Source organism: Lobosporangium transversale (genome assembly GCF_002105155.1).
Source record: "Lobosporangium transversale strain NRRL 3116 chromosome Unknown BCR41scaffold_1, whole genome shotgun sequence".
Lineage (NCBI taxonomy): Eukaryota > Fungi > Mortierellomycota > Mortierellomycetes > Mortierellales > Mortierellaceae > Lobosporangium > Lobosporangium transversale.
Window position 1 is genome coordinate 1,214,172 of NW_019028979.1, and position 20,648 is coordinate 1,234,819.

Consider the following 20,648-nt stretch of genomic DNA (forward strand, 5'->3'; position numbering starts at 1 on the left):
AGCAGTACGTTATCCCCCTTCCCCTCGTTCTCGCTCCTGCCCTCGCCCTCGCCCTCTTGTGCTTCCTGGGAACATTCTATACATGTATTGAAGCCATCTTCAAGCCGATTAATTACAGTTTTGGTGTGCACATGGTACTCAATATCGTTTTGACCAATAAGAAGCGAATGACATGAGATGAAATCATGTATAAACATGTATATGTATACATAGATACTAAAGAAGGTTTCTCCCCCAACGGATTGGATCAGTGTTTGTGTCTTGGCATAACATCCGTGAGTAAGTTTCATGGATAACGTGTTTTTATGATGCGTATACGCCCTATGATCAAAATGAACAGCACTGCTGAAAGGAGGAGTTTGAAGTTTGAACGTGCATTTGCCTAGATAGGTTATAAGCCCCATTTTCGTTGATTTGTATCCTTGAACAGAAACTACTGGAATTGAATGAATTCCTGGTTGTAGCTTCTGTCATTATGGGGTCACAAGCGGGTTGTAATGAAAAGAACAGTATTTTTTTTTTTTTTTTTTTTTAACAGCCCAACGAGCCAAAAAAAAAATGTGTTGGTACATGGGAAAATTGCAAGAGGGGGCGAGGGAAAGGGCGAGGGCGAGGGCATGGGGGTAGCCAAGTCTCGTGGGTAGATTAAGTCGCAGCGTCACACAAGAGAATGTTTGCGCTGATTACGAACTGTCTAGAAAACAATTTTTTTTAACAACGATAGACTTCAAAGTATAATTATTATACATGTACAGGTATACATGTTGGGCTTTTGTTATGCATTCGCCCAGGTCCATCGCTATGCTCTTGGGTGAAACGTTAAGTGGTAAATGAGAGTGGGAAAATAATAGAACACTTCACCAGCCTATTATCGATACCTGAGGGAGTCCCCTATAAATATTCGCATCTTTACAGCTCCCTTTCCCCCCCTTTTTTTTTCAACCCCAAAAAACTTCTCTTCTCTTTCAGAACCCTCATTTTTTACCTCAAGTACTTGTACATTTTCCAAGGCAAAAAGTAACTAACCAGTGAATCAACCATGCGTTTCTCGTTCGCCATCTTCGCCTTCGCTGCCGGCCTCGCCCTTGTCCAGGCTGCTCCCGCCCCCGCCTCCGCCTCCGAGCCCAAGGCCGCCAATTTGCAGCAGCGCGGTGACTGCAGCGGAGGAACGTTTAGTGGCGGTGAGCGAATCGTTTGCCAGTACTGCAATGTGATTAACACATCAAGCGGATCCACGTATATTAGCTATGAGGACCACAGGTGGATGGTAGATGACTGCAATCAGCGAAACACTGGCACCTGCGCTGATCATGGTGCCATGAGATACTGCACTAAGTACAAGCCCGGCCCTTGCAACAACTGTTAAAAAAAAAGTCAGAAGGATGAAGAGAAATCAAAGGCCGTTAAAAAATGGAAGCACCAAGCCCCTAGTCGCCTTCTAATATCGACTTGTTTAAATCCTCCCCTTTACTCTTCTTAAATAAATGGGAGATAATAAACCTCTTGAACTGCCTTATACGTGTGAGACATAATGGAAAGTGTTGAGATTTTTTTTTACGATTACTATAGTTAATGCATTCTGCTTAAACACATTGGTCGTTTTGAGTAGCCAATGCACTATGCTTTGTTTATTTTTTATATTTCTCAAGGCTCCAGGTGTATTGTTCATCGAGTAAGACGGTTAAAGTTCGATCAAGTTTCGATCGTGGTGGTTGTGCGAACAATATGTTCTCTAGAGCTCTGAAACGGGTGCAAGGTGAAACAGAGGAGAAAGTAGTTTCGAAAGCATCCATCCAGTCTTTAGGATCCTTGCAAGATAGTATCAGCGTCGTTAATTTCTCTACGGTTTTTTTCATAAATTCTATCCAGCACATCGATCGATGAATATCCTCCTTGAAAGGTTGATCCACTAACAGCTTGAAAACCCTGAGTTGCTCTGATTGGTTGATCACAGCACTTAGATCCTCTAGTATGCTCTCATCCACATTCAAGACTGTCAAAAAAAGCTCCTCCAGGCGTGGGCGAAGAGGCGAATTTAGCGGAAATAGAGATAATGCCGGCGTTGGTGTGGATAGTGACAGCAACAGGGACGATGATGGCGATGGCGAAGACGAAGACGCTGATGATGACGATGATAGTGTTGGTGATGATGATAGGGACGAGGGTAAGATTTGAGAGACAGATTCCAGCAGTGCTGTGGAATGGGCAGCCATCCATTGAGGACCGTCGATCTTTAACTTTGTGAGCTTAGAGCCATATCTCTGGATCAAATGGAGCATGGGCCCTTTATATACATTTATTTGCAGAAGCTCTAAACACACCGCCTCTGGATCCATAATGTCTGCTGTGTAAAGCTGATTGCTGCCGCGGTAAAGGCAGACTCTTTTCAAACTTGTCGATAGTCCTTTTGTATCCATGATATTTTCTGTGACGCCACGTCGGACCGTAGTATAAAAACTGTGAAACTCTGATACATAGCAACAAACCCTAAGGTCCGTCAAAGTATTACTCCTACAGATAAGCTTCAACAAGAGTTCGCCATCACCCTGGAAGCTGGTGCGCGAAGTAATATGGAGGTATCTTATAGGGCTACCGCTTTCGAAGAGAGAGCTATAAGGGCCAAGACTAGGGATGACAACGTCCATATCAGTAATGACCTGCCCATGTTCTAAGCTGGTCGTTAGCTTTTCAACCTTGCTCGCCCTAATGGTAAGCCTTTCCAGCACAGGGCAACACTTCAAGGCCGTAAGTCTGATGGCTTGATACGTCTCATAGACTTTGGTGCTTGTGGCTAGCATCAGCTCAATGAGGTGAGGGCTAGCTGAAAGTAGCTCAATGATCCTCGACGAGTTGTTGCTCCATTCGATTTCGTCGGAAATAGATAGGGATTGTAGTTGATTCATGTAGACAGGTGAGCTGACTTTTGTAAAAAATCCCGAGTAACGCTGGAGTGAGAAAGAGCTCAAGCGTGGGTTTGATATCATTTGCCAGATAGGGTTCGCTCGTTTTGATCGGCTGAACATCTCCGTAGGCGCAGTGGATGCTGTGCAAGCAAGACGGAGGATCGCAATGCTGGAATGGCTAATGGCGTCCCGAAGAACTTTGGCTTCTGAAAAGCTAATATTCCAGTCTAGGGTGAGGTTGAGCTCCAGGATCGACCGCGTCCTCTCCAGTGCCTTGTAGAACTGTGTGGCATCGACAGCTGATGTCAGCGTTATAGTAACTCGACCATAGTGTTCTTCAAATGCGCCGCCATCGATTGCTGCAAGGATTTGAAGCTCCTTGATAGCTGCGCTATTATAACGGTTGTAATAATGGTCCAAACATATCCATCTGGTGAAGCCCTCACTTGTTGGAACTCTGTATAGATTTCCCAATGCTTCACTTTTTTGTTTTTCGCTCAATATGATAAATGATCGTAATTTACTGAGCATATTCTTTCGCTTGCCATGTGCCCCCGCCAGCTGTTGCTGCGGTCCGCTGACGTAAGTCTGAGAACCGTTTTTAGTAGCCCATGATTGTAGGAATTCGATAGCACGATTTACCGAAGACTCGAGATTACTCCCATCGACGTCCTTGGCCATCTTGGCTGCGCCACTGCTGCTGAAGCTGCTGCTACTATCATCCCCAGCGTATGTAGCGAGTGATGGAATGGTACATTCATCCGTGACAATGCCGTACTTGAGCACCTGAAGTAATACAAGGGTATATTGACCAAACTCTTGAAAAAATCCGAAGGGGTTATCCAGGTCATAGCCTTCATGCTCTGCTACATGGATATGGTGCGATAGCCAACCACCTTGGCTTTGGTCTTGGCCACTAGTTATTGTGTTTTCGCTAGCACTACAGGCGGAGGTACAATAGGGGGATTCACCACCGCTGAGGTTGTCGTTACTATTGAGATTGCTGGAGCCCCAGGCGAACCTCTTGTTGCTTCCGCTAATGGGACTATAGCTGCTTTTGGTAATAGGCCTGGCAAGACTTCCAGTACCTTCGCTATCGCTGCTGGCGTTGCTGTTGTTATATAAGCATGCCTGTATGGTTTGTTCCCCACATTCACAAAGGAAATACAATCGAAAATCTTCTGGCCTTAGCGCTTGTCCTTCACCACTACTGTGGTTCTGTGGCAATGAAGTGCTTTTTGGTAGAACGATAAACAGTCTAGGACCAGGGTTCTCGTGTAGCTCGACATCGTTGTAATGAAAAAGAATATCCCAAGCATTGTTTTGGATTGTGATAAGCCTTCCAATAGACTCAATTTGTATCTGTTTAATCGTTTGTTGCATTTGAAGCAAGCGATATTGCAGACCTTGATGCTGAGCCATTGCCAACCTCAAAAAGTCAAATTGCCACCGGAAGTCTTTGCCTGCTGTATTGGCTTGCTCCATTCGGCCAGCATCGGAGTAACGTATAAAAGATTCATAAAAAGACAAGGATTTTAAATATTGTGTTTTGAGTTCCTCATTGGGTAAGGCCGAAGGAAAGTCGGAAGCCTCAAGGGAAAGAATGTGTGCATCAATAATGGAAGTAGAGTAATTATGCTGATTGGATGATTGCAGGTTAATATTCTCTTCATCAAATATCGGCAAGTGACTCTGTGCATGGGGGTGCAATGGCGGTATGACCGTGTGAAGAATGGAGTGAATAGTGCCTTTATGTAGCAGCTGACATGACTCAAATCTTGCTTTGCTCTCGTGGTGAGGGGATATAAGCACAGTGGGAGAGGGAGGAGAGGAGTAGCTGGATTGGCACGAAGAAAGGAGCAATTCAATAGCCTTCGCATTCCTGACATGCCTTTGACTGGGTATCCGCATCGGCAACTGTAGGTCAGACCTGAGTACGACCTCCAAGGTTGTCTTGGGCAGGTAACGGACGCGCAGCGGTATCAACCTAATGTTCCCCATCCCACCCAAACGAAGAAAGTACTTTTAATGATTTCGCTGTGATCCTTGACTGCAGCAGTGGTGTTTCCTTTGCTAAGCGGACAATTGTTGTCGAGATGTTTCTATTACCTATTCCCATCACCGTCAACCATGAATCCAAGCGAACGCTTTCCGCATTGTAGCCGAATAGCCCCTGGAAAAATATCTTCTACATCCTGAAGTAAGACATAGGGCTGTCCTTTAGTCTGCTCTGTTCCCTCTCGGGCTTCAACTTCAACTGTCTGGCAATGAAGTCGCACAGTTTGCCAAAGCCCATTGCTGAAACCATAATGTGCCATACTAGGGATGACAAATAAGAAGAGGGAGGGCAAATAGGCAAGCCAGAGCACTGTATGTATTGAAGAAAGATGGGGGGATCAAGAAAGAAAGGGCAGAAGCAGGACGAGTGAACAAAAAAGAAAAATATTCAAAAGAAGAGTGTTTATTGATATATCGTCAAAACTAGGATGGTTGGGAGACAAAAAAAAAAAGCAGGAACCGATGGCGAGCCCAAGGGGAAATCTGAGCGCCAAAGCAGAACACTATGCACAATCTAGACGACATTCACGCAATTGCCAATTAAGATAAGCACAAAATGCATAATTGACCCTTATTCTGGCACACACTGTTTGTTTTGCTCACTTTTTTATTGTATTTTTTACTATTACAACAAATGCAACACAAGCATTTTCCTACCGCTTGTTAAATCTTGCATGTCCACAATGTCGTACAGAATTAATACTCGGGATGTACAAAATGATGTTGCTCCTGGGAATTTTTTCTGTCTGGTAGCATAATCTGGCAGTATAAATACACATGGTGTACCAGTGCATGATACAGAAGCTTTTTGTTTGTTTGTTTGTTTTGACTTGGTAGCCGCCACTTTCGTGCTGTTCCATTGATTTCATTTTTCTCACGGCTATAAAAGCGTACAAAGGGGTGTTGGCGGGACAGGAAAATAATAATGAAATAAATAATCAGCTAGAGCATGCTTAGCTAGCCTAGAGAATACCAGTTGAGATGCATTTCAAGTACCGCAGCTGTCCACGCCCATTTGAGAGACCACTTAATCTTCATGACAAGGTAGATGACTGGGGCATTTGTTTAGGACGCAACTGATGGTTTAAATGTTGCATCTAGCCTGAACAGATTGTTTGTGGTCCTATCAACATAAACCAATTATGCTTCAGACACAGCATACCGCTATTTTATCGGCTTCTTCTGCTTTAAATTGGTCGTGGACCACATGTACATCGTTTCGAAGGCTCTTTAATGGTTGTGGCGCCTTCACTAACGAGACCAGCATCAAGAGAGATTACCTTTATGGCTCCTTGAATTAAGGACACGAAGGATTTGATTTATCAGTTGGAGTTTATCGCTCATAATTTCATGACTAGTCATTGATGGAACGAATGAGTCGCCTTCGTCAAGAATCCATATGACCTTTTTAATATAGTAATGCAACTAGGGCCTATACAGCGATTAAACTTGAATCGCAGCCTTATCATAAGTAATAAGTCCTGTAGGAAGGGTTTGCTAGCTCGATAGACGGGTCCTTATTTCACTTCATCATTCAGGTGCTTTATTAGGTACAGTTATTTTTCATAAGGAATCATGAAAAAGAATTTCTACTCTGTGTTTCTTCATTCACCATCCCAGTGTGCATGAGCTTTAGGAATACGTCGTTTTGGGTGATGTGCGTGGATTGTTCAAATGTTACATTTTCAAGGGCTTCAAACCGGTGAGCCCCAAATGCATTCACCCAGTCGTCGCCATTCGGTTGCCATATCACCAATGACGTGATCTTGTCACTAACTGACTTCATGAATTCAATCCAATGCATCGACCGATGTACATCTGTTTTAAATGGCCGGTCCATTGTGATATGATATTCCTTTAGTTGCTCCGAGTGTTTGACTACTACAGCTAAGTCTTCTAGCATGCTCTCGTCCACTTCTCCAACAGCCTGATACAGATGTGTCAAGCTAGGGCGAAGAGGTGCATCCCCGATAGCCTGCGAAGACTCATCCGATAATGACGGCAACCTTGCTGATACTCTTTCTATCAACAGTGACGCTCTTGTGATTGACTCTAGAAAGGCGGCTGAGTGTGCTGCTTTCCATTGTGGTCCGTTAATTCTAAGCTTTGTGACCTTTGAGCCAAACCTGTCGATCAGTTGAAGTAAGGCTCCTTTATGTACATTTAGTTGCAACAGCTCTAAAGTGACTGCCTCTGGATCTATGATGTCTGTCGTGAATAGCTGGTTCTCTCCACGATACAGACACACCTTTTGAAGGCTCGGGGATTGGTTCATATCCTTGGTCTCCATGACGGCACGTCGGATAGAATCATAGAAGCTGAGAAATTCGGAAACATAGCACCAAACCTTGAACTCTGACAGTGCGTTGTTCCGGCGAATGAGCTCTAGAAATACCTTGATATCAGCTGTATAGCTAGCTCGGGAACTGATATGGATGGAGGTAATACAGACTATGTTGTCAAAGAGGCGGCTGTGGGCTCCAATGCTTGGGATGACTACCTCCATTCCAACCAGCACTTGTCCATGCTCAAGGTAAGCTACTGTCTTTTCATCCTTGCTAGCCTCCACAGTAATCTTAGACAGAAGTGGGCATCTCTTTAAAGCTTCCTGTCGAATGATATGGTAGGCCTCATAGATTTTCGTGCTGACTAAAGTCAAGTCGGTAAGCTCTGGACTCATCGCTAGTAGCTCGACGATCCGGAGCTTATCTTTGCTCCAGTCAACCTCCTCACCCAATTTAAGCACCCGAAGCGCATTCTTGGGGACATCAGACATGATTCGTCTGTAAAGGCCAGAGTATCCACAGAGTGAGAAGGAGCGCAGCCTTGGGAGCGACATGATCTGCCAGAATGGCTCCGCTCGCTTGTTTCGATTGAGCATCTCTCCGGCAGAATTAGAAGCTGTACAATTAAGCTGCACAATAACAGCGCTCGATCGAGTAATAGCATCTCGTAAGGCCTTTGCATCTGTGAAGCTGAGCTCCCATTTAAGTGTTATTGCGAGTTCCTGAACCGATCTCACTCGTTCCAGTGCTTTATAGAACTGACTGGCATCCGATGGTGTCGTAAGAGAGATTTCAATTCTGCCGTAACGTTCTTCAAATGAGCCGCCCTCGATTGCTACCAGGACTTGAAGCTCCTTGATAGCTGTGCTATTGAAGTTGTCACGGTAATGGTCTAAGCAGATCCATCTTACATACCCTTCATCCGTTACGACTCTATAGAGATTGCCCAGGATACTTTTTTCATTCTCTGTTTTCAAGTAATCCTTCAGTTGTATCAGCTTATTGACATCCAATCGCACCTTTGGATACAGTGCTGCCTCAAGGCGCCGCTCAGAGCCACTGAAGTTATTATTGTGGTGGCCATCGTTATTGGTACTGGATTGACTATGAAGATCGGCCCAACTCTGCAGGAAACTTATAGCCTGTTCGACTGCAGACCCCAAATTACTTTCGATAGAGGCCCTGCGCCCTTTGGCATTATCGCTAATGCTGGCTTGCGAAGGTACAAGTGCCGGGACGGTGAAATCCTCAATGCTGACCCCGTACTTGAGCATCTCCAGTAGGCTGAGGACATAGTGCCCGTAATTTTCTAAAAACTCTATTGGTCTGTCCAATTCATATCCTTCATGTTTTGCAAGATGGATGTGCTGCGGTAGCCACCCACTGCCGCTATTACGTCCGCCGCCATTACTGAGCGTGGTGCTAATACTGGCACTTCCATTGCCACTGCAACTACTGTTGATACTACTTGTACTCATTGTGAACTTTTTCATTATCCCAGTCAAGGGGCTACCGGGACTGCTGCTGATCTGATCGTCAGCACTGCTATGAAATCCAGCCTGTGTGGTGTGATCTCCGCATTCACACAGGAAATAGAGTCGGAACTGGTTTATTGTCGAAGGCGCTTTATCCTGAATGATATCATTTGGCAAGATGATGAATAATCGTGGAGTTGGCTGTAGGTGTATTTCTATATTATTTGACAAGATAGCACGAATGCGTTGTTGTATGTAGGTGAGCCGCTCCACTTTTTGCTCCTGAAGAAGCTGTATACTCTGCTTCATATCGACCATGATGTCTTGGACATCTAGATGGTTGACCATAATAGGCCGGAGGGTCTCGAAGTGCAGCTGAAAGTCCTGATCTATTGCATCAGCCATTTCTGTTTGTCCCGCATGTATGTGCTCCAAATAGGACTGATAAAGTAACACAGATTGGCGATATTGTGAAAGGATTTCTTCATCATCATCTGATATTGATTGAGGGACATCTGTGATGCTTGGGACAGGTATTGGCGCTGTAATTGCATTAATGGCAGAATAAATAGACAGGTGCTCATGTGGCCTGAAGGGCGATAAAGTTGTGGGCGAGGATGGCAGCTCCATCGATTGTTGCAATTGTCGTCTAAGCATCAACTCCTGTTCAAGCCCCCATTGTTTCTGCAATTGCGAGACTAATCCTTGTTTGACTTGAAGAGGCTGTTTGTCCAATTGCCACATGGATGAAAACTGAAGCGAGATATCTTGTCTTCGTTCCGGTTGCCTCTCTATTGGTTGCCATTGTGGCGGCAGAGGTAACTGTGGTGACTGTGGGGATGAAGGAGATACCGTACCCAGTTTTGGATTAAATATGTTGCTGTCGCTGCTGAGGCGTCTCAGCTGGTCTGGTAAATATAAATTTCTTTCAATAAGCCGATATGGTTTATCAGAATGACGGGGTGGCAATGCCATTTCCGCTGCAAAACGTTCGTGAGCTTTGCTGTGATACGCCGCAGATGGCGGTGGAGATTGTGATGTTGAGTTATTAGATGCTAATACGGCTTCAAGGGTTTCTCCTGGCATATATGGGACTCGAAGCGGCTGCAGTCTTGTCCAACATAGAGTAATTTTGATATCTTGTTAGTCACATTAGCAGCGACATTAACAAGTTTTACCCGCGCAAAAAAAAAAAAAAAAAAAATTGTCTATGCTAGTTCTGCGCTACCTGTTTCCATCATCATTGACCATGAATCCCAGCACACGCTTGCCAACCTGCAGTCGCACGACGCCCGGAAAGACCTCATCGACGTCTTGGAGCAGCACAAATGCCTCACCGTTTGTCTGTGTCGTCCCTAAGCGGGCTTGTACGTCAAAAGTATGCTGTCCTAGTTGTACAGTTTGCCATAGCTTTGTCATATGTGTTAGGTTGTGAAGAGATTAAATGGAATAAGAGAGGGGACGAAGGTGAGAACGAGAATAATAGAAAGAGAGTATTTTCGATTACAGAGGAGATATTGCTGGATGAACTAGTAATTGAACTACGGGCACCTTGGAAATTATGGCTGAGGGGGGAGAAAGAAAGGAGAAGGCAGGGGAGAAGGCAGGGAAGAAAGAGAGAAATGGGTCCAGAAGAAAGCAATTGAGAAACAACAGTGCTCTTCATTAGCCTTCGCCCTCCGGATGATTTTTTTTTTTTTTTTTGTTTGTGTATTTTGTACATGTACATGTATTGTTTGACTGGTTTTTGTTTGCACCACCGCACGCAAAAAGAAGAGAGATGTTTGTCAATCTGTCATCCATCTGTGAGTTGACGGCATGGCAATCAGTCCTCTAGGGGCATGACTGTTGACGCATGTCTATTCCATCCAATAAATCTTTTCTTTTTTGCACAAAATATTTTGTGCGACAAAGTTGCATAAACAAATATGAAACGCCAGGAGAGGGTAAAAAAATATTTGAATAAAAAATAGGTTGGAATGCTGTTATTTTGTTGTTGCTTCACACTCATTACTGGCCCCCGCATGCCTGGAACCAGACATCAGCAAGTAGCCGAGATCATCTGTCAGCCAGTTTATTTTAGACTTCTGTTATTTCTATCAATGACATGGACGCGCGATTTTTTTAGGGGGGAAGCCTGTTTCTTATTTCGCTGCGCCACAGAGATCCATATTTGGCTTCGCCTATATTTATAAGAACTAGTATTTATTTGGCCATCAGCATAATTTCTAGTTACAAAGAGAGGTGGAGACTTTAGGAAGAGATGGTTTTTCATAAGCACCAGCCTTTTTAAAAAGGGAAAAAAAAAAAAAAAAAAAAAAAAAACTCCCCGCTCTCAATGGCCTAGAGTCAAGAAAGCATAAATACAAGGAACGGGCTCAGCATTATTTGAATGGATGTGTTTGTGTCTGTGTGTTTTTTATTTTTTGGTAGTGACCCTTTTTTGTGCTCTTTATTCTTCATACTGCTGATATTGCTGTTGCATTTTGATCATCTTGAGTCGCATTTCAAGGATGCGCTGCTGGATATCTAACAAGCGTGGAGGCATGCCAGACTCTAAGATTTGGGACTGACGCCTAAAGTCTTCCAGGATCGCATCGGCTTGTTGAAATAGACCTGCTCGCATGTGTTGTTTAAACGACTCGTACAACATCGTCGATGCACGATACCGAGCTTTCAGTTCCTGATCTGAGGATGTGGTGATAAATTCTGGGATCTCAGCCGTCCTGCGCTCTACTGGACCAGATTTCGACGTCGGTGGTGACGTTGACATTGGTACTGTTGATACAGGCACAGTTGGTGCTACAGAATTAGGATCGAGGCCTACCAACTGAGAGTAAATAGAAGTATGGGTGTGTGGTTTGAAAGGAAGTTCGTCTGTATCGGCAGGTATCTGCATAGGTTGCTGCATTTGTCGCCGGAGCTCGAGTTCGTGTTGCAGTTGTGGGTCGTACATGAAATCGGAATGAATAGAGGATTGTGATTGGCGTGATATTGAACGATGTAGAGCGCGATCAGCATGACGAGGACGAGTCGGAGGAGGGGCTATTGGTTCTGGTGCATCTGTATAATCGTTATGCATGGTTGTTGAAGGCTTGTGTGCACTAAATCCCTGGACGACCTGCATCACAATATCTGGTGCGTATGGAACTCGTAGTGGCAATAATCTGATAGATTACAATAGAAAGAGGATGTTCATGAATGATCTTACTCTTAATACTTTACTGGACAGCTTCATACACGGATACTTTTGTAAAAGGCACATTGAGCAGTTACTTACCTATTTCCATCTGCATCAACCATGAACGAAATCGCGCGTTTGCCATACTGCAGCCGCACTACTCCAGGGAAGATGTCCTCGACGTCCTGGAATAGAACAAATGCTTCACCATTGGTCTGAGATGTACCAGGTCGGGCCTCTACCTCGAAAGTCTCGTTCATCGACTGAACACTTTGCCAATACTTTGCCGTTGGTGACATTTGGATGTGTGAGGGTAGTAGTTCTCAAGAAAGGACGCAAATAAAGTCGAAAGGAAAAGAGAAAAGGTGTATGCAAACGGCTGAAAAGAAGTGGTGGATTAGAGACTTTAGTAGGTATTGGAGATATGGAGTATGTGTAAATAAGTGTAGTGTGAAGGTGCTTATAAGTGTGAAGGAAGGGTATAGGTATAGGAAAGAACTGGAGAATTTGTATTTAAAGGCAATGCGAGGGCGTAAATAACAAAAAAGAGAGAGGAAGTGCTTGAAAGAGAAAGGAAAGCAAGATGGAGGAATGAAGTTCCTATTTAAATATATCAAACCCGCCGCATAGAGTATAAGCAGGAGTATTCGTATGCGGAGCTCGGCAAATGAAGGTGTCTGACCAATAAATCTCCAGGGATTTGTAGTAAGTAACGTCGCCTCATTTTACTTTTGTGTTTAGCCCCTTCCTCTTGCAGTTGGAATTTGTTGTCGAGTGATGGTTGTTGTGCTCCGTAATCCCACCGTGTGTGTTTGCCACCTTAATCTCTGGCGCACGTTCCTAAAGAACACTCCCGGGGGTACAAAAATCTCTGCCCCTGATTTCAGATTTTGTTGCGACAGTGGAAAACATTAAAGTTAAAAAACCTTGGGCGTGCACATCGATCAACATGGGAAAAGGCAACAAAGAAGGATAAGACGATGCACAAGCGTTTCATGAATTAACTTTCACAGCGTAGAAATCCTTGAAACACGGAGTAAGAAGATGCAAAAAAGGCTCTTGAAGGGGCCCGTTACTTCTATTTGTATGTTCAGCTCCTTCCGTTAACAAAGTAAGGCATTCACAACCGTAATAGGAGACACAAGTGCTCGCTATTTTCTTTTTAAGTTCTTATGTTGTAATAATGAAAATAGGTGCCGATTGAAGCGATGCTAAAAAAAGGAAGGATGAATTTATTATTCTTCTTCTGGGGATATGGTCCAGCCAGCCACTTTGCGAATGAAGCAAAAAAATCAACAAATGTTCCTCGCCTCTTTCATGTTTTTTATATTTTTATATTTTTTATTTTTTTATTCCTTGTCCTCTCAAATGTTACCGGCTTTTAGCCTGCGGAGCCATATTGACTCCCAATTATGCGATCCTCCCCTTGAACAGCGGATGATTCCCTATACTGTCTCTGCTCTTGATCTTCCTGTCGTAACCCTTGCAAAAGTCGTTGGGAGTGCTCAGTCCTGTATAACTGTTCAACCTCATTATCACGAGGCAACTGCAACCATAGCACAACTGTTGCAGCCAATGCAAGGATCTAGTGTTTACAAAAGTATGGAGCGGAGGAAAATGTCATTCTACTGTGCATAGTCCCATAAATACATACCAAATAAATCAAAATTGTAAATCGCAAATCGAAATAATAACCATAAATAAATGAACAAATAAACAAATAAACAAATAAACAAATAAACAAATAAACAAATAAACAAATAAACAAATAAACAAATACAAATAAACAAAAAACCACAGCAGTTCCTGAATTAGCATTTTACCTGCAAGAACTGGGTTCCACCAGTGACTGAGAGCAATGAAGCTTCATGACGCAGATACGATTCTCGAAGTCGCTCTTTACACGGGACAGTGTATCCGAATGCGGGAGAGACTCGACAAGTGACGCTTGGGTCCTTGGGCACAGCGCGATCATCCACAGAAGCGAATCCGCAACAATGAAAGCGAGTCTCAAGATCCTGAAGCAATAAAGGGTCTCGGTCATACGCTCTCTCCCATGCTTTGTCCAAAATTAAATCAACCTATTAGAAAAGAAGCGTATATAACTTTTCTATTCTTAAAATGTAGAAATGACACAAAAATGAGTATCGAATGTGCTAAGGGCTATAGCTTCTAATTAACGTTACCCTGTCATGTTGTGTGAGGGCAAAGATGATGAGACCAAGCTGAAGTAAAACTAAAAATGATACGAGGACACCATACTTTTTTTGAGAAAAAAAATATCTTGATCAGCAGTCTACATCTGATTTTGATCAATGCCACATCACCTTTCACACATCAAACTATTTTGACTCATAAAAAACATACGATAGCGAGGGTCCGCTTCGAGCCAGACAACGCTGCTGCGCACCCAAGCATTGAGATTAACAAGATAATGAGGCTCAGGATAATTAAAATCCAAGAAAGCGCCTCAGACTCAATAAGGACGCGTGTGCTGTCAGAAAGGCCAAAGATCCCAACTGCAGTTAAGCCCACGCTTGATACCTGTCAAAATCCGAAAAGGTTTTCGTCTTTGTTTTGATGAACATCAAAAAGAGATATCGGTTCAATAATGTATCAATTTTTATGCTTCTCTCTTTTACCATTGCAACAACATTCAGTCCCAGAATGAAGAGCCTAGCGGGATACTGGTAGAGGCGCGTATGGTTCATCGTAAATCAAGAAAGAGGAATTTTGGGTCTGTTACGATTACTAAACTAGGATATTATGATATGAAGAAAAAAAAAGGATGCCTGCTGAATGATCTTGCAAAGTATTATAATTCTGACCCCAACTGCGCCTGCCACGTGCCAACCATACACCCTTTTGTCTTTTTCATATTTATTATCTATTTGGGTATTATACATCTCAAAGTGACCTTATTCCTTCCACTTGCAGAGATCACTGTCTGTAACTTCTCATCGTTCTTGAGTACGAATGATGCCTTGGAAGTAGAGACCATGGCCGTAGTAGTAGTAGCAGAGGAAACCCAAGCCAACTCAAATTCCTCTGGAAGTGGCATATCCATCTTTTCAAATTTGTTGCGCACTCTTCTTCTCAACTCGGGGACACTCAACACGAAATCCTTTCTGTTCTCGACCACCTGCAATACGACAATCCGTTCTATATCCAAAATAATTTTGAATTTGATTGTAAAGGCTGCGCTCGGATGGTTGTCAATTTCATACCCATTGGCTGACATCCCATAATAAACCGAGTATGTTTTTGAGGCCCTGTCCCGTTCTGTAGTACCCTTGCCTGCTTTCCATGAGTATCCTGATAACGAAGCTCGATGCTGGCGATAGCGTGTGGAGCTATGAAGACAATCGTGCATGTGGTCAAAAGGATGAGAGTAGTGAAGAGTGGGATTGCTTTCTGAGAATAGTGTAGTCTCAAGTGCCTGCACGGAATTTGTTAGTAACGAGGGCGTTGCCTGCCACTCCGATTTCTTTACAGACGGCGACGACCTTAGGTCTGGTGCGGGAGATGATGGAGTCCTGGTTGATGATGTAGTGACTAGAAGTGTGGTGCATGCAGACGATGGAATTAGCGAGTGCAAATGGATAGGTGGCTGTAGCGGTTTTTGTAGTATGTCGGCTCTAGGGCTTAGAGAGAGTTCATCGATAACTAGTGGGGCATTAAATAGGGGTAAAGAATGTTTGTGTGTCGATGTTGTCAATGCCAATGCTGGTATTATATGCATGGATAGGAGTGATAGTGAAGACAGCGATAAAGTGTCATATTTGCTGTATAAGCTGCCATGAGCCTTATTGTGTTTGCCACTATAATCATTTTCATAATCGTTATCATCATTGCCGTTGTCATTATCATTATCATTGTCATTATCATTATCATTGTCATTATCATTATCATTGTCATTATCATTATCATCGTCATTATTATTATAAACAACTTCCTGCTTCGCCCTAGGTATCAGCCTCGATTCCGATGACATTTCGTCCTCGTCCTCCTTCTTCTCACCATCTTTATCATCACCATCATCATCATAGTCGTAATTATAATTGTACCCGACATCACTATAACCGTTATCGTCGTGGTTATCAATGAAGTCTGAATCATCACTATGATATGATGACCCTGGTGGCGAAGGGGGAGATAATTCGAAACCTCTTGAGGGTGCCAATGTAACTAAAGGCGGGAGTTGTGGTGATGAGTTCGGCACAATACTTGATGGATCATTGGGATCCCAACGCATACAGATAGGGAATGGCGTCGGTACCAGTGCGTATGGTGAGAGGGGAGCAGGGGAGGATGAGATAGGGATACTGGTTTCAGCTGGAAGCACAAGCGGGCTCGAAAGACCTTGCGAGGCTTGAGATAGGGAACTCTCATAACTGTCTCTTTTGAAAATATGCCTTTCATTCCCTAATGCCATAACTTGGTTGATGCATCTGCCTTCCAACTCTACCGCTTTCTTAACTGTTTTACTAGGGCGTGAATCTAAAGAGTTTAGCGCCAGAGGATCACGATGGTCTAGCTGGAGATGTTTATCAAGATCTGTTTTCCAGATTCCAAAGAATTCTGAGAAAAGACGACATTGGCTAACGGCTTCTCCGAGCGCAAAGAGCTCTTGAAGATGTTTGTCAAGAACATCTCGGAGGGCTGACCCAGCAATACTAGTCACCTGAAGGCCAGTCGCCGTATAAGACGATGCTTGCACTGTTGAAGATGAGGCAATAAGGGATGTAATATTGCCCTTATAGAGGTTCGCTGAAAGCTCAAGTGCCTTGAAACAAAGAAGAGAGGAGAGAGCTTGATGGTTAATTTGATGCCTCCTAAAGACATAAGAAGATATAACTAGCCTATATATCCAATATATGAGTGAGTCCAATTTATCATACCATCCGATGTGCGACGCTGGGAGAGCCGCCGATAGGCTTTAGCCATGGCCCTTTCAGCTCCCTCTCCAGTTGCATTGCAAAGTCAACTAGGTCTTCATGTTGTCTATAAATGGAATAAGATTTCCTCGGGATAGGCATTGCATCACTTCTTCCTGGGACCTGGACCGGCGAAGGATGGACCTGGATTGTGAACCATGGCTGCTGCTGACCTGGTCTGATTTCCACACTCTCGACACAGGCGCCTAATAGCGGTGGAGCGAGCTTGGCGCCTTGGTAGAATGAAATGATTGAAGATTCTTTGGTCCGTATGAAAGTATGGAATCCAATGAAAGGGAATGAGGAAGCGCCGAAATTAGAAGCCAAGCTACAAGGATTGCTGGCACCATCGCATTCATGGCGATCAGCGTGGGATATGGATGGCCAAAGGGGATGGCTTTTGGAGTTGTGGGGCGTACAAGCAGGATATGCACTAGGAGTACGGCCGAAAGGTCCCCCACCAAGTCGGGAGAAGCTTCGCTTACGACGTTTAAAGGGAGAAATAGACGTCGCCGTCGAGATGCTGATGAGCTTCTGCGAACGAGACTCGGGTGTGGGCATAGTGCGCTTCCGTAATAGCATCAGCAATGGGGAATTGAGTGATCGAATTCTAATGGATCTTCTTGAGCTGGGTATAATCAAGCCATAAGTGGGGTATAGGAAAGTTTGAACGAAGTAATTGACAAGAAAGATTTATCAGGTGTGGAATATTGAACGGACGGTAGTATACGAGAAGGAAGTAGCAGGGGTAGTATTGCATAAGCAACAGCGAAAATTGCTTATTAGTTCAAGCAATGAGAGTGGAGATAAAGGTAAAAAAGATAGTTGACTAAGTTCCTTAATATATTTGTTGTTGTGCTTATTGCGAGCTAATGATGCGAAATGTACTATGCTTCAAGAGGTTAAAATACTCTGAGAAGTATAAAATTATTATTAGGCAAGCTCTCTGCAACGCACTACGGATCAAGATCTGCAGGGGTGAAGACTAAAGAGCAGCCGCAAAAGTTAAAAGAGAAGGAGGAAAAAAAGAATAGGTGGATCGATGAGACGGTAAGGTTAACATCGGGGAATACAGATATTTCCTGTGCTCTATTTTATTCTACTATCTTCACACTCACAGGTCATTGGCATCGAGAGGCCTGTGAGCGTTGTTTATAATTTTTAAGGCTTATTTTTGTAGGAACCTCGCATATGTCATCAAAAATGGTCGAGTCCACCCTTGCATCACCCTTGCACCTTACACGTTGCAAATGGGATATAGCCATATGCCTTAAGTCTTGTTTTTAAAATGACGAACGTGCCTGAAGAGGAAGGCCATACAAGACCAGCCTATTGCTTTGTCTATTCTGTATTTTCTTCATCAATCCGATATAAACTATCCTTACAAAACCCCAATGAATCTTCTGAAGCTATTGATATATTCAGGGCGACATTTAAGTCGTTCAGACACAATAGACAATAAAAAATGCATGACGTCCGTGCACCAATCTACAAAAATTTTCAAACCAACTTTCTTTATTCAGCTCCGAATGTTAAATTTTCTCCTTCCTCCTCAATAAAAGAGAGTCGGATGCTCCCGGATCCAGATCTGGCACTCTTCCTTGGTAGCTTGAGGATGCATCAATTGCCAGCACATAACTTTGCGAAGGAACTCTGTAATCTTTGGCCCTGGTTTGACATTAAGTAGGCCTGCTATCTCCTTACCATCAACAAGATATTTCCAAGCAAAGCTGTGATCAAGTTGATAAGACTCGGCCTTAGATAAAAATGTGTTGTACCTCATAATTGTGGCCTTAGCTTCTTTATCTTTTTTTTTTTTTTTTTTTTTTTTTTTAAAAAAAAAAAAAAGAGTAGAGGGAAAAGGGTCAGAATACGCATTAATAAAAATACATGGATGAAAACAAAGTCGATATCGTTGCATGCACATACACAAACTGTGCTTAATGCAGCAATGGATGTTACGAATCATGGCCTCAAACTAAAGTAGAAAGGTAAATATATAGTTGCTCATAGATTTGCTATCATGTCACTACTTACCAAGTATTCCTGAGCGTAATGCCTCATACTTTGGAAGTAGGTCGATGCTGAGACTCAAGAGAAATGCACATGGCCACTTCTTGCCTATTACCGATACAAAACCAATATCTCTAATAACCATGCCCATGTTGGCCCTCTCAGTTCGGATGGCTTGATCGTCCACAGCAGGATTCCGTGCCAAAGTATCTACAATATCCCGCACTGCATCAATACTCTCCATAAGCTTTGTAACTATATCGATATCCAGGTTCTTTCCTTTAAGTCCATAACGTAGGATCCATGACCCTGCAGACATCACCTTCCTATTGACAGTTGCAGACATGTGACGATAAGGATACAGCATGCCTGACAAAATCAAATTTCGTGTACCAAGTTTTTCAGGATAAGGATCGTCCTTGGAGACAATCTGGGCGATATTAGATGAAGGAGCTGTAGTGACAATAGGATAAAGATGTGAAGTGAACGAGGTGCCTTTTGTTTGTGCTAGTAATGCTTCCTGTCCTTGATCAACTTCTCCCTGAAAAATTCGTCCTTCTAAATCACCATGGACAGGAATGGGGTTGATCTTTAGAAGCCATTCGATGATCCAGACCAATTTGAAAGCCTCGTCACTGTTTTCAACATTTCCTTGTACAGCTGTTGTCCCTCTTGCGGTACCATCAACCTCAGGGGGAGCAAATACGACATCATAAAGATCGAGCTCATGCAAGAGTTGGATTGCTGTGCTACGGCTAGCGCCATCGTCAATCATCTTGTCCAGTTCAGCGCCAATACGTTCCTTGGAAATCTTGGTTCTGAGTGCTCGTTTAATTTGACCATTTAGGATTGCCTGCTTGGCATCTTCTGCAATTTTGAACTGAAATCTGGCTGCAAAGCGGATGCAACGCATGACGCGGAGAGGGTCCTGCCAGAATGTCTCAAATGCCTCGAGAGGGGTCCTGATAATTTTATTTTTCAAGTCATCGAGCCCTCTGCCAGTAAAATCCTCAACTGAATGTGTGTGAATATTGTAGAAAAGTGAATTGATAGTGATGTCACGGCGGTATGCGTCTTCTGAAGGCGTTCCAAAAGTCTATCAATAACACGAATCATTTTAAAATTAGTGTTTAGAGATGTATCTAAACAATACCATATTCAAACCCACTCGTATCAACAGATTTTTGAAATTACAATTTCACTAGGAATGCGACTGGCATCATCGTAAACTTCTGAGCGCAAATTAACAAAATCTAAAGGCATGTCGTAGACAACCATGGTGGCTGTCTCTAGATGCTTTGACTTTTCTGGATTGGTAGCGATCTTTGCAATTGTGCGTTTCTCATGACCTGTTGCCTCCATATGTTCATTCACCATCATTGCGAAATCATATCCCATCATTGTATCGATTGCGATGTCTAGATCATGACAAGAAAGTCCAAGAAGCTATAAAAAAATCAATAGATCAGATGTCAATGGAGCCATTCCACAGTTTCAGCTTTTGATAGATCGGATTAGATCATTGCTCTCGATATATATACCTTATCACGGACCCAACCACCTGCGATCCTCAACTGAACCTTTTTGCCTTCTTTCTCTTGATACCTCCTGGCAACAGTATCCAGTACCTTACAGATTTTAGCCTCTTCTTCTGTAAGATTGATTACAGGTGGTATAGACATCGTTGCAGAACTGCTTTTGTTTTCTAGTTTTGACTTATCAGATGCTATTATGGAAAAGGAGAGATGTCTTGCGCCAATAGTCCCAGTATAGCAGTTTAATGACGCGAGTCTGTA

General features: G+C 43.3%; 7 protein-coding genes across 7 annotated transcripts; 1 reads left to right on the forward strand and 6 right to left on the reverse strand.

The window, feature by feature from the left end:
- Positions 1–1,039: 1,039 nt before the first annotated feature.
- Positions 1,040–1,366, forward strand: BCR41DRAFT_391374 (hypothetical protein; the record flags this gene model as incomplete). The annotated part of the gene is made up of 1 exon (XM_022028348.1): positions 1,040–1,366. One exon carries the CDS (start codon positions 1,040–1,042, stop codon positions 1,364–1,366), a length of 327 nt encoding a protein of 108 aa, XP_021886632.1.
- A 197-nt stretch (positions 1,367–1,563) lies between these two features.
- On the reverse strand, positions 1,564–5,352 carry BCR41DRAFT_344347 (hypothetical protein). Its single transcript, XM_022022489.1, has 2 exons — positions 5,013–5,352; positions 1,564–4,890 (listed from the first exon to the last, which is right to left on the reverse strand). The coding sequence occupies exons 1-2, from the start codon at positions 5,219–5,221 to the stop codon at positions 1,629–1,631; spliced, it is 3,471 nt and encodes a 1,156-aa protein (XP_021886633.1). The 5' UTR covers positions 5,222–5,352; the 3' UTR covers positions 1,564–1,628.
- Positions 5,353–6,497: 1,145 nt separating this feature from the next.
- Positions 6,498–10,346, reverse strand: BCR41DRAFT_344348 (hypothetical protein). The gene is made up of 2 exons (XM_022022490.1): positions 9,950–10,346; positions 6,498–9,832 (listed from the first exon to the last, which is right to left on the reverse strand). Exons 1-2 carry the CDS (start codon positions 10,138–10,140, stop codon positions 6,535–6,537), a joined length of 3,489 nt encoding a protein of 1,162 aa, XP_021886634.1. The 5' UTR covers positions 10,141–10,346; the 3' UTR covers positions 6,498–6,534.
- Positions 10,347–11,127: 781 nt separating this feature from the next.
- BCR41DRAFT_418051 (hypothetical protein) lies at positions 11,128–12,454 on the reverse strand. Its single transcript, XM_022029575.1, has 2 exons — positions 12,002–12,454; positions 11,128–11,888 (listed from the first exon to the last, which is right to left on the reverse strand). Exons 1-2 carry the CDS (start codon positions 12,199–12,201, stop codon positions 11,174–11,176), a joined length of 915 nt encoding a protein of 304 aa, XP_021886635.1. The 5' UTR covers positions 12,202–12,454; the 3' UTR covers positions 11,128–11,173.
- Positions 12,455–13,283: 829 nt separating this feature from the next.
- Positions 13,284–14,613, reverse strand: BCR41DRAFT_418052 (Tetraspanin family-domain-containing protein; the record flags this gene model as incomplete). Its single annotated transcript, XM_022029576.1, has 5 exons — positions 13,284–13,487; positions 13,726–13,983; positions 14,089–14,163; positions 14,270–14,446; positions 14,545–14,613. 5 exons carry the CDS (start codon positions 14,611–14,613, stop codon positions 13,284–13,286), a joined length of 783 nt encoding a protein of 260 aa, XP_021886636.1.
- A 176-nt stretch (positions 14,614–14,789) lies between these two features.
- On the reverse strand, positions 14,790–17,400 carry BCR41DRAFT_391378 (hypothetical protein; the record flags this gene model as incomplete). The annotated part of the gene is made up of 2 exons (XM_022028349.1): positions 14,790–16,688; positions 16,804–17,400. 2 exons carry the CDS (start codon positions 17,398–17,400, stop codon positions 14,790–14,792), a joined length of 2,496 nt encoding a protein of 831 aa, XP_021886637.1.
- Positions 17,401–18,391: 991 nt separating this feature from the next.
- On the reverse strand, positions 18,392–20,250 carry BCR41DRAFT_376290 (hypothetical protein; the record flags this gene model as incomplete). The annotated part of the gene is made up of 4 exons (XM_022027038.1): positions 18,392–18,645; positions 18,877–19,305; positions 19,420–19,948; positions 20,047–20,250. 4 exons carry the CDS (start codon positions 20,248–20,250, stop codon positions 18,392–18,394), a joined length of 1,416 nt encoding a protein of 471 aa, XP_021886638.1.
- Between the last annotated feature and the right edge of the window lie 398 nt (positions 20,251–20,648).

Coding starts and splice junctions, on each gene's coding strand:
- BCR41DRAFT_344347 (XM_022022489.1), bottom strand. CDS start 5,221: ATGGCACATTATGGTTTCAGCAATGGGCTTTGGCAAACTGTGCGACTT. Junction 4,891..5,012: donor GTTGACGGTGATGGGAATAG/GTAATAGAAACA, acceptor GGGGAACATTAG/GTTGATACCGCTGCGCGTCC.
- BCR41DRAFT_418051 (XM_022029575.1), bottom strand. CDS start 12,201: ATGTCACCAACGGCAAAGTATTGGCAAAGTGTTCAGTCGATGAACGAG. Junction 11,889..12,001: donor GTTGATGCAGATGGAAATAG/GTAAGTAACTGC, acceptor GTAATCTATCAG/ATTATTGCCACTACGAGTTC.
- BCR41DRAFT_344348 (XM_022022490.1), bottom strand. CDS start 10,140: ATGACAAAGCTATGGCAAACTGTACAACTAGGACAGCATACTTTTGAC. Junction 9,833..9,949: donor GTCAATGATGATGGAAACAG/GTAGCGCAGAAC, acceptor ATGTTGGACAAG/ACTGCAGCCGCTTCGAGTCC.